The 12239-nt window shown below is 35.4% G+C and overlaps 1 protein-coding gene across 1 annotated transcript in view; it reads right to left on the bottom strand.

Annotated features, from left to right (window-relative positions):
* The window catches only part of FAM135B (family with sequence similarity 135 member B), a 280538-nt gene that overhangs the window by 69289 nt on the left and 199010 nt on the right, over window positions 1–12239 (bottom strand). The window contains exon 7 of the mRNA XM_049781948.1: window positions 9930–10056. Within this exon, the coding sequence (XP_049637905.1) occupies window positions 9930–10056 (127 nt within the window). The remainder of the gene's footprint in view (window positions 1–9929; window positions 10057–12239) is intronic.

The raw sequence follows: 12239 nt of genomic DNA, 5'->3' as shown, positions 1-12239 counted from the left end.
TAATTACCTCAATCCTGACTCTCAGGTGATTTATATAAATTCTGGTTAATAAAAGTGGCAGGAAAAGCAGCAAAGGGCTAGAAAAAGCTTAGCTGCCTCAATAAGATCCAAGAAACTTTAAAAAACCCTTGAAGAAATGCACTCTTTTCAGTGACTTTCTAATTCCTTGGGAAAAACTGCACTCTGAGACCCAAAATATTACCTGCACCCATACATACATACATACATACATACATACATACGTACATACGTACATACATACATACATACATGCATATATAAAACATCTGATGACACCACTGGAGCACTCAAATATACTAAACCAATATATCTTGTCCTCTTCTCATGTTATTACTTTTCTTCTCTCTTCTTTCCTCTGTAGTAGCTAACTTATTTAGATAACTAATGTGGAAGTACTTTCAGTTTATTTTCAAGTGAAGAAAATCTGTCCCTTTTTATCTCTACCCAGAATCTTATATCAAACCACTGATCTTTTGATTTATTAGTTCTTATCTAGACTCTATATCTCTATGCTTTATTTTGCTTGCCTAGATTACAAAGATGATGAAAATAGGCACTCTATATAATAAAATATATTATATTGATACAAAAATCTGTAAGCAAAGAATTTACCTATAAGAAGAAAATTATTGAAAAACTTTAAAGATATTTTTCTTCAGTTTTTAGTTTTGAAAGCTTGAGATATCTATTAGTTCATGGCAAGAGAAGAATTTAAGATTCCTACATTTTTCTGTATGTGATGAAAAATTTGTGGGGGTATTGGGGCCACACCCAGTGGTGCTCAGGAGCTACACCTGGCTCAGATACACCCTACCTACTTACATGCTTAAGACCTCTCTCTTGTATATTCCAGCAGGATTTTAGAATTTTAAATCAGTCTTAATATTTATTTCAAATGAATATGTCTTATTTAATATTACTTTTTTCCTGTTTTTGGCTGCTGTGTGGTAAGGTACTGAATGTTGTAAACATTAACCCATATTTACTGGCAGGCTAAAGGCAGATGAGCAGATAAAATATGATGCAAAGTGTCTACAAGGCCATGCCCAACACAGTCAGACCTGGGCTCAAGTCCCAGCCTCGTCACATCCCAGCTGTCAGACACCAGTCAATTAGCTGACGTAATTAGAGTTTTAGTTTCCTCAACTCTGTAATGTAGGCCTATTCAGAGAGCTGTGAACAATCGGAGAAAACTATCAGGACTAGTGTCTAACATGAATAAGTGCTGAATACTTTTGGTGTATATAATTATGTTAGAAGTTAAGTATGGAGCAAGAGTAAAGATGATAAGGCTCTTGCCTTGCAAGTGGCAGGTGTAGTTTTTATCTCTGGAACTTCAGATTGTCCCTTAATCACTTTCTGAAGTGATTCCAGATTGCAGAGCCAGTAATAAGCCCTGAGCACTGCTGGGCATGGCCCCAAGTAATAATAAACAAGCAAAAACAAACAAACAAATAAGGTCAATGTAATTTGTGTTATCACCATCACCCCAACTATGGATAAGAGGATGGAAAGAACAAAAATTATTTTACAAAGGGGGACAGCGTGATAGCGCAGTGGTAGGGTGTTTGCCTTGCACGCAGCTGACCCTGGACGGACCTGGGTTCTATCCCTGACATCCCATATGGTTCCCCAAGCCAGGAGCGATTTCTGAGCGCAGAGCCAGGAGTAACGGTGAACGTCACCGGGTGTTACACACAAAATAAAGAGTGTGGAAATAAAGAAAGGGATGCTAAAGAGAGAAAAATCGTCTTCCATATTTGAGTTCTGAGCAAACCTCACAAAGCAAGAACATTTAATTTACCCCTTTAGGAAAGAAGAAATAGAGACATCGAGGAGGGAAATAATGTCTTGTATAAGCTCCCACTTGAATTTAGAAGAAGAATTTGAATTTAATCTTCAAGGTTTTCTCATTCCACATCCAAGATTCCTAATGCATGACATAGGAATCTCCAGTCTTGTGTACTCTTGGTGTAGGTTTTTCAGATTTTTTATGTTAGACATGGGGGACACATAAAGGGGTACAGTAAGAAGGATATCTATATCTTATCCCCTTAACTTTTATGCTGTTGCTCCGGCCCAACTCCCACAAATCTCAAAATAAAGAAAAGTATCTGAATAAAGGCACTTTTTAATAATAGAAATAATAATTCATAAAGAAGTACTACAGTAGATTGTTCATTAGAAATCTCATTTTTACTGACCTACAGTGGCATTTCCAAAAATATCCTATGTTATCATACTGAGTTCATATAAATATTAATAGAAAGCACACAAACTATATAAAATTCTTCATAGCCCGTGTACCACAGAGAAACTTATTTGGTCAAACTTTAGTAAATTAGAGTCATTTATGTTAGAAATATTTAAAAATACTTTATTTTAATAAAAAGGGAAAATGCAACAGTGATTGCCATCTTGATTCTTTAAAAAAATTTTTTTTCCTCCATATTTTTCTTTAAACAACAAATGTATTTTCCTGTATCTTCTGATTCTTCCTAGTAAATATTTTTTTTTTTGGCCACCCCTGGTGAACACTCAGGGGTTACTCCTGGTTATGAGCTCAGAAATCATTCCTGGATTGGGGGGACCAAATGGGAAGACGGGGAATCAAACTGCAGTCTGCCTAGATCAGCCACATGCAAGGCAAATGCCTGCACCATCACTCCAGCCCTGCTTCCTAGTAAATATTTAAAAAATTATTTACAGATTACAAATAATTGTTCAAATTTACTCAGCTTTTTCAATCATATATAAATTTCCACATTATTTATTTCGGTGCAAGCATTCTAATAAATAAATGAATGTAGGGGCCGGAGAGATAGCATGGAGGTAAGGTGTTTGCCTTCCATGCAGGAGGTCATCGGTTCGAATCCCGGCGCCCCATATGGTCCCCTGTGCCTGCCAGGAGCAATTTCTGAGCCTGGAGCCAGGAAAAACCCCTGAGCACTGCCAGGTGTGACCCAAAAACAAACAAAAAAAAAATTAATGTTAACACTATATGAACCTCAACTGCAAACTGAGTTGTTTGTCTGGATTCTGTGTTTTTATGTCTATATTCAGGAAACAAAATTATAAACTAGCAAGTAATCATGGAGCCCTATTTGAGACACTGAACATTTACTTTAGAGAATATACTCAAAATAACATCGTATGACTGTATTGCTATGAAGATGCTATAAAGATCCAGTTTATACTATTTGATTCATAAACCTTGTTATAAAATAGGGTACACTTGTGATTTTAAAAAGATTAAAGTATTCCCATAACCTCCTTTAAACTTGTCCTGGGTTCTTTTGCCTACTGTATCTGATAGCTTTGAGGTGGATCTTTCTCTTATGTAACACAACATAAAACAAAATGTCAGCAAGGGATGCAGCTCAGTAGCAGAGCACTTGCCTTGAATATAGGAGATCCCGGATTTTATGCAAGAACTGTGAAAAATAACTGAATATAAAATAAATTAAAAAACCAAATGCAACATTGATACACCACTTTTGTATATTCAAGATAAACTGAACACCTACAATATGTCACCAAAAACGATTGAAATGATGTCCAACAGGAGGGAATCAGTTTGCCTTTTCAAAAGTATTATGTCACTAACATTGGGAATGCTGGATATAATGTCATAACTGTTTAATACAAATTTGATTATTAGCAAATGAATCAATGATAGTGTATATACTTACAGATTTTAACATCATTATCCAGAGGCATCATATATCTGCTTACTTCAGTGAGAAACGTCTTTTCCTGATATAACCCTTACGTTAACTCCATTCAAAGAAATATAATTATATTGAGCAAGCAAGATTAAATAATTTGTATATTCAAGTAAGAATGGAGGCAAAGATAAAATGAAGCTCATGTCTTGTAAAATATTTTGACCTGGGAGACATATCTGTGCCTCAGCCCACATATCAGATACACATGTGCTGTTGGGAAAAGGGATATCATATTTCAATATTCAGGATGAAAGTAAACACCCTGTATAGTGTAGGCACCACTCTCTTTAAAGAAGATATTTCAAAATTCTGTACAATCTGATTTAAAAGGGGAATGACTCTGGAGCAACAAACTGGAAAGTAATCTCAGAAAATAACATGGTCCTTCATCTCAGAAATCATCTTTAAAATTAAGGAGAGGACAGTGATTTCACTTCCATAGAAAACACAACCATCTCAGATATTCATCTGATCCTACAAAGCTTGTTCCCCATAGAATAATCTCTCTAATCTTCAGGGGTGAATAGGGAGGTGGAAAAGCATAGAAATATCAGATAAAAGATCAACAAAGTTTTTGTTCTCTTGGATTCAAAGAGAATCATTCTCTCAACTTGAATAATTTCTGACTTCCATTCATTCAACAAAGTCTCTTTGAATCATGCCCTTATTATGCACACTGGTGAATATACCAGAAATAAAGTGCCATGCTTGAACATAGAAATTCATCTCTCCCCTGTGGTTAATCATTAACCTGGTGGTTAATCATTAACCTGGTAGGGGAAAAGAGATGGTGGCAGTATGACTAGTTTAAACTCCATCTTGGATAATTCCAGTTGCACAACTGCTGAGATAGTTTAACCTCGATTTCTTCACCAAAGAAATTAAAAAAATTCTAGCTTTAGAAATATCTGTGGGGACAGGAGCTGTGGCGCAACTGAAAAGACGTTTGCCTTGCGTGCACTAACCTAGGACAGACTGCAGTTCTGTCCCCTGGCATTCCATGTGGTACCCCAAGCCCGAGCAATTTCTGAGTGCATAGTGGGTGTGGCCCAAAAACAAACAAAAAAATAGAAAGAAATATCTATTTTCTAAATCAATCCTTAAGAGTTTTTGCTAGATGTTCAAAATACTGGTTTTCATGGCCACATCTATATATCAATGCATGTGTGCATGTGTGTATATATACATATATATCATACTGATACTAATTCTCTGAAGAAACTGGACTAACACTATATATATACATATATATATATATATATATATATATACAGTGTTAGCAATAACACTAGTCAGTTTCACAAATATGGTAGTAGAAGAGTATGCAAAAAAATTTAGAAACCTCCAAAAAACTTTGAATTCATCTTTTTTTTTTTTTTTTTTGGTTTTTGGGCCACACCCATTTGACGCTCAGGGGTTACTCCTGGCTATGTGCTCAGAAGTCGCTCCTGGCTTGGGGGAATCATATGGGACTCCCGGGATCAAACTGCGGTTTGTCCTATGCTAGCGCTTGCAAGGCAGACACTTTACCTCTAGCACCACCTTCCCGGCCCTGAATTATCTTTATGTATGTTGGAAAACTGAAAAGCAATGAATGAATGAGTGGCTGGTTTGAAATTATTTAGGATGAAGGCTAGTACAAAAACCAACTATGAACCTTTATTCATCGTACTACCACATGATTAAACTTATAATCCTTGAATACATTTAATTTAATTAATGGAAACATTAAACAAAAAAGCAATTCTAGCAGTGGATTTTATTGAGCCCATTCTTAACAAGCTCTAAGATCAAGGTTTTTATTTGATTATTTAATCTGCACAATCATGTAAGACAGATAATAGTCCCCTCTGACAGAATAACCATAGTGGGTAGGGGGATAATTCTACAGGGCAAAGCTGGCTTGTGAAGAGTTCCCAATATGAGCTTTCCTACAACTCTGAAGCTAGCTGCAAAAATATGTAACAAAGGAAAAAGGCTGGTTAACAGGAAAGGACTATGAGTTTCAAGGTCAGCATTCACCTGTGATGATTTTTCCTGGTCATCAGCTAATTCTTCTGTGAAACTATTTTGTTCCAATGTCTGTGCAAGCAAGGTTTATTTCGAAGGAAGTACCTGTTCTAAATCCCAACTGATGCTGCAGTCTGTGTGGATTCTATTATTATTTACTAATGCATTAGGATTCTAAGGGATTTGGATGCACAATTCCTAAGGGAGACAGAGGGAATTGATTTAATACTTTGCTTGGCAATCCTTGCCTGATGGGAAGGCATTGGGGTGGATGAGCAACACTGAGCCTGCATAATTGGATGGAATCCAAGTGAAAAATGCACAGAAAAAAAAAAATCAGGTCTTTAGGATTACCCATTGAGCTGAGAGATCTGAGCAAGTCTAATTCTGATCAGTGACAAATAAACCAATTTATCTGACTGTAGTAAAAAACAGGGGTGTCTTTTTCAACACACACTCTCAAAATAGCCAAGAAAAATGAGAAAAATTACTACATTAATTCCTTGCTATAAATCTCTTCCTGTACTTTAACAACATGGAAGTTCTAAAATTTTCCCCAAAAGATAGATATTCCTACATTTTATGTTTGAGAAGTCTTAATTTTCAAAAATGTGAATAATTTCCCTCAAGCCACTTAGTTACCGGATTTTCCAGCATATAAGATGATGATTAAAATGAAAAAAGTCAACCAAAATTGGGAGTCGTCTTATACCCTGAGTATATCCCGAAAAACGTTTCGATATGCCGCTAAATGAAAATCGTCTCGATATTTCCACAAAATGAATTCTCCAACTCGATCCTGCACCAATCACTGTCAGGCTGCTCGGACTGCCTCTCTGCTCAGCCAATCCACGCAGGCTCTTTATGCATGCAGATTATACAATGTTCTTTACTCGAATCTACACTGTAAAAAGCCTGCTCAGCTTGGCGGGAGTCAGAGAGGAAGTCTGTTACAGTAGAACCTTTGAACGTTTGCTTGTTGTGATTGGCTCACTGTGGTACATACAGTTGCAGCACAGGAACGCTCTGTCGCATACAGCAAATATAGGCCTAAACCTATGTTTTAACTGTAAAATGAGGGGGTTTTCTTATACCCCCGGTGGTCTTATATGCCAGAAAATACGGTATATCACAGCTTGTATTTGAAACTGGACCATCTCAAGTGTCATACGGGCTTAACTATTCTAAAGTTTTCCTAATCTAACACTGGCCATCTTCAGTACTAGTGTTTTTTCAGTCATGTCTAAGACCATGGTATATACAACTTGTATGTCAATGGAATATCCAGTCCCACACCTCTACTCAAGTATTCTCTCTTCCACTCATAGTTTCACATAAAAAGGAGTACATGGGACTCAAGAAATCTAGTACAGCAGGTAGGTTGCCTTGTACGTGGCTGACCTAGTTTGATTCTTGGCATCTTATATGGTGCCCAAAGCCCATCAGCAGGAATTTCTGAGTAATGAGCCAGATATAAATCCTGAACACCGATGACTGTGTCCAAAACCAAAACAGACAAAATGAAAGAGTATACATACTCTTATCAAGCATTAATTAAAATGCATTTCTTGAGAAGCATTTATGTGAGCCAGGTATGCTTCTTGGCAATGGGGTTGTGCTGCCTATACACTCAGGTCTTTAGGATTACTCTCTGAGTTGAGAGATCACAGAAAGCCCAATTCTGATCAGTGACAAATAAACCAATTTATCTGACTGTAGTAAAAAACAGGGATGTCTTATTTGACTAAACTGTCAAAAAAAGTTTTCTACTAAACTGCTACAGTTTAGTAGAATGCAGTTGAGGGAATAAATGATGCTTACACTTGACATAAGAAGAAACATTTAAGAATGAGAATTTCTGCTTAAAAGCATACAAAACTTCACAGAATTTATAGTATCTAAAAGTAAACTGGTAGGCTGTGTAAGAAACCGCATATAAGAGTTTCCTTCAGGGAAACATATAAAGCAAATGTCGCTGTTGCACTAGCAATGGTCAGTTCTAAAAATCTGAAGTTTCAGTAACTATTCTTTCATTGATAGTCATTGGAGTCTATTTTATTTTTTGTTTTCTTTTTTTTTTTTTTTTTTGGTTTTTCGGGCCACACCCGTTTGATGCTCAGGGGTTACTCCTGGTTAAGTGCTCAGAAATTGCCCCTGGCTTGGGGGGACCATATGGGACGCTGGGGGATCGAACCACGATCCTTCCCTTAGCTAGCGCTTGCAAGGCAGACACCTTACCTCTAGCGCCACCTTGCCGGTCCCTGGAGTCTATTTTAAATAGTTTTCATTTACACTAAATCTATGATTTAGCACAAAGTCTTAGCACACTTTCAGATATCACATCCTTTTTTCTAACTTTAGAGGGAATCTCAGCAGCAATCTCAGCAGAAATTATAAGCAGCTCCCAGAACATATAGCAGAACTTTGACCAGACAGAAGCCTTACTTACATAGGTAGTTTTGAAGAAAGATCTCCAGGCTGGGACTTAGAGCACAAATAGTGCATGTCATTAATTTAGTACAAATATGACTGGATAAACCATTTTGGCAGGGAACATGGCTACACAGGAAGGTGTAAACTCTTTTTTTTTTTTTTGGAGGCTAGTTGATTAAAAATAGCCTGTCACACTTATACTGTTGGTTGTGAGAAAATTGTTCAATTTCAAGTTAACAGGGTCATGGGTGTTCAGATTATTATTCAGACATTATTATTTGATGCTTTGGGACATTAGAAACCTTTGAATTGGCACACTGAAGAAAGCAAATTGCCCACTCTTCTTGTGGAAGCAATATATATTATATTGAGCATCTGAAAAGAGTTAAAGAGCTCAATGGGAAATTTATTTTCTGGACCTTTCTTCAAACTGGAATATATTTTTCCCTTTTCTTAAGATTCATACTCTTGCTAGAACTTATATTATTCTCTAATTTGCAATCGACAGATAGTAGGACTTGTTGGTTTCCATACTTACATGAGATGAGTCCTTATAATTAAAAAATATAGAGACATAATTGATGTGTACATATCTAACATATATGAGTATATATTTATATATAACTCCCAACCCTTTAATATCAAAGAATTAGTGATATACCCTGGTATTTAAAACTGAATCCAACTTTACTCACAAAATCCAAGTCTTAAATTACCCTAGTTAATTAGTATTTAGATACTAATTATACTATGCCTGCTGTTGACTGGATGTCTTGCCAACAACACACAGACTGGCATAGGTATTATCTGGTGTAATCTAAAATAAAATGAGCTGATAATTAAAAAATGTTTAAAAAAAACCAGTAGATTTCATCTCTTTATCTTCATGCTCTGGAAGAGGGGCAAGAAAGGGGCTAAAAATATCTGAATGTAATAAATCTGCAATGCAAACATAAAGTTTAAATATGCACATATATGTAGATATCACTTGTATTTGTAATTGTCTATCTAAAGTCATATATCTAAAGATGATCAATTAATTGTAATTTTCTTTGCTAAACCCAGACTAATGCAGATTTGTTGTTTCTGAATTAACACCTATAAAAGTAATCATACATTGGGTCTTTATATATGAGATGAGTAATTTCATGTTTGTCAAAGCTGTGAATATCACAGAGAATGACAGTGAAAACTCATGTTTCTGGAGAAGGAATAAAAACAAGGGTGAAGTATGTGCATTTATTGAGTGTTAATTGAGTACCAGGTACTGGTCTGGGCACTTTCCATTGACCGTAGTGATGAAATAACATTCTTCCATCGAGTACTTATATGTTAATTACCATATTCAACAGGAATAAAAGGTGAACTCAGAGCAGAAAGAGTAATAGAGGGGTGGGGGAAGGAGAGTGAGGTTTTGAAGTCATCTCAACAAAGTATAGTTTCAAAGCTACCATACTGACTGAGGAAACCTCTCATAGCATTCTCCAGGACATTTGGTGAATAATATTCTTCAATAAACTAAATCTAGGAGTCACTGTATTCTCTGGCCTTACCCAGATTTTAAATTTAAGAATATATTTCATAAAATTAGAAGCAGATAGAAGGAAATAAGATGGCTATGTAAGGGAAACACCAGTTAAAATTTTTCTCAATGAAAAAAGTTGGAATCTCATTATGCATGTATTCCCAAAAGTAAACATTTTACATCTTAATACCATTACCCCAAGCAAATAATACCTCTGAAGATGTTGGCTTGCAGTATCCAGCTCCAAAAACTAGGTTCTCCAAAGAAAGGCTAGACTGTTCTGGTCCTGTGTCTGGGCCACCTTTACCAAGCCAGGAGCCTCTTCTTGGACGAGTAAAACTGAAACAGAAATTAAAATGGGGGTTAAAAAGTTGGAAAATTATGAAGTTATTAATAATTCAGCCATCATGGAATGATAGTACCTTATGAGTTATATAAACGAGAGTTGTGTAAACAAGTGTTTATATCCCTGGGAATTATAAATAGAACATTTTTTCCATAAGTTAGTATCTGTGTTTGAAAGTCAAATGTGATAAATATCCTTTTGTGTGTACAGACATATGCCTGTAGATGCCATCAATATACTGTGGAGAGACACTGAATCCTAAGCAGAAGCTCAAGAAGGAGAACCATACTATCAAGGTTTCTGCTGGGCACTTTGCACTGGCCTCAGTACTGAGAGAGGATGATAAGAGGTAAGATGAATCCATCATGGTTAGAAACATATTCGTTATTTGGTTTCAGCCATAAAATTCACACCCCTCTTCACCAGTGCAACTTTCCCACAACCATTAAGTAAATATATTATTAATAAAAAAACAAAAAATCACAGCAACATTACTTGAGAATATGTTCCTCTATTCAATACCTATTTATTTTTTGCCCACTTTGTTGAATTACATAAAAAGTAAGATTATTTCATTATTTGATTATTTGATGTGTTTTATTCTCTGACAAGATTATGGCTTGGAATTATAAGTCAATTATAAGTCATAAGATATATATAAGATACATATACCAGATATATATAAGATGTATGTATATAAGATATAACTTATAATTATACAATTATATGTCAGTGGTAGAAGGAGAAATGTACAAAGAATACCAGACTAGAGCTCATATAGTGAATGATGATCAGTCACATGCATCTTGGTAGTGGTAGATTCCAGTACACGTGTACTTTAATACCATAAACTTTAATACTATTGTAATGATGTAAACTTGTAAAAAATAATATTAACAAAGACTAATAACTTTTATTTATCTTCCTTGAATTTTTGATAATCACCTTTTACCATTTACTTCCTTAATTTTTGTCCACTTAAGCATAATATAATTATACTTATTTAACCTTTCTTTCCTATTTAATTCATGAAATATTCTAGCTAATTTTCTGTGTTATTGTAAATATTTTACAGCCATGAACCATTTCCCCAGGTATTTTCAAATTATTGAATGATAAAGATAATTTGATGATATAGAGTGCCCGATAACATCATCTCCATAGCAGTTGCTCAAGATATAACCATGGAAGAGTTTCATCACAAAGATTAATGAGATTAATTTAACAATTGGCAGGAAAATTAAGCTAGCTTTATATTTCTGTTGAATATTTTTAATAGTTACTTGACCCATGTCTATGAATATGCTAGCTGCTAGTAAGGGGGTGATTAATAAACAGCTTGCACCTTGTTTTGATATAGATATGACAGACCACCTGACCAAAAATGCATAAGATAAGATTAAATGAACAGTTTTAGGAAACAGCAAAGTGGAATATGAATAAATAGTTTAGTGGTGGTCCATAAAGGCAATTTTTTAGGATTTAACCCCCAATTCATCACCTCTGTGACCTAGAGAAGTTTTTATTTAATTTTTATATTTTAATTTAATTTTTTTATATTTTTATTTATTTTTTATATTAGTGAACATTTTCATTTATTTATTTTTATTTAAATAATTTCTTTCTACACCATGATTACAAACATAATTGTAGTTGGGTTTTAGCCATAACTAGAACACCCCCCTTCAACAAGAACACCCCCCGTTCAACCTTCCTATCACCAGTGCCCCCATCTCTTTCCTCGCCCACCCCCCACTTGTATTTGAGACAGGCTTTCCACTTCCTTCAGTCACTGACATTATTATGATAACTCTCAGTGTAGTTATTTCTCTAACTGCACTCAACACTCTATGTGGTGAGCTTCATATCTTGAGCCGGTTCTTCCAGCCCTCAACTCTGGAAATTATTTCAATGTCTTTAATTTTTCTTAAAACTCATAGATGAGTGAGGCTATTCTGTGTGTCTCTCTCTCCTTCTGACTAATTTCACTCAGCATAATAAATTCCATGTATAGGAAAACTTTATGACTACATCTCTTCTGACAACTGCATAATATTCCATTGTATATATGTACCACAATTTCTTTAGCCATTCATCTGTTGAAGGACATCTTTGTTGTTTCCAGAGTCTGCTATTTTAAAAAGTGCTGCGATGAATACAGGTGTGAAGAAGGGAT

This window comes from Suncus etruscus, chromosome 10 (assembly GCF_024139225.1).
Source record: "Suncus etruscus isolate mSunEtr1 chromosome 10, mSunEtr1.pri.cur, whole genome shotgun sequence".
NCBI lineage: Eukaryota > Metazoa > Chordata > Mammalia > Eulipotyphla > Soricidae > Suncus > Suncus etruscus.
Note: the sequence above shows the minus strand (reverse complement) of the source record. Positions and strands in the feature narration are given on the sequence as shown.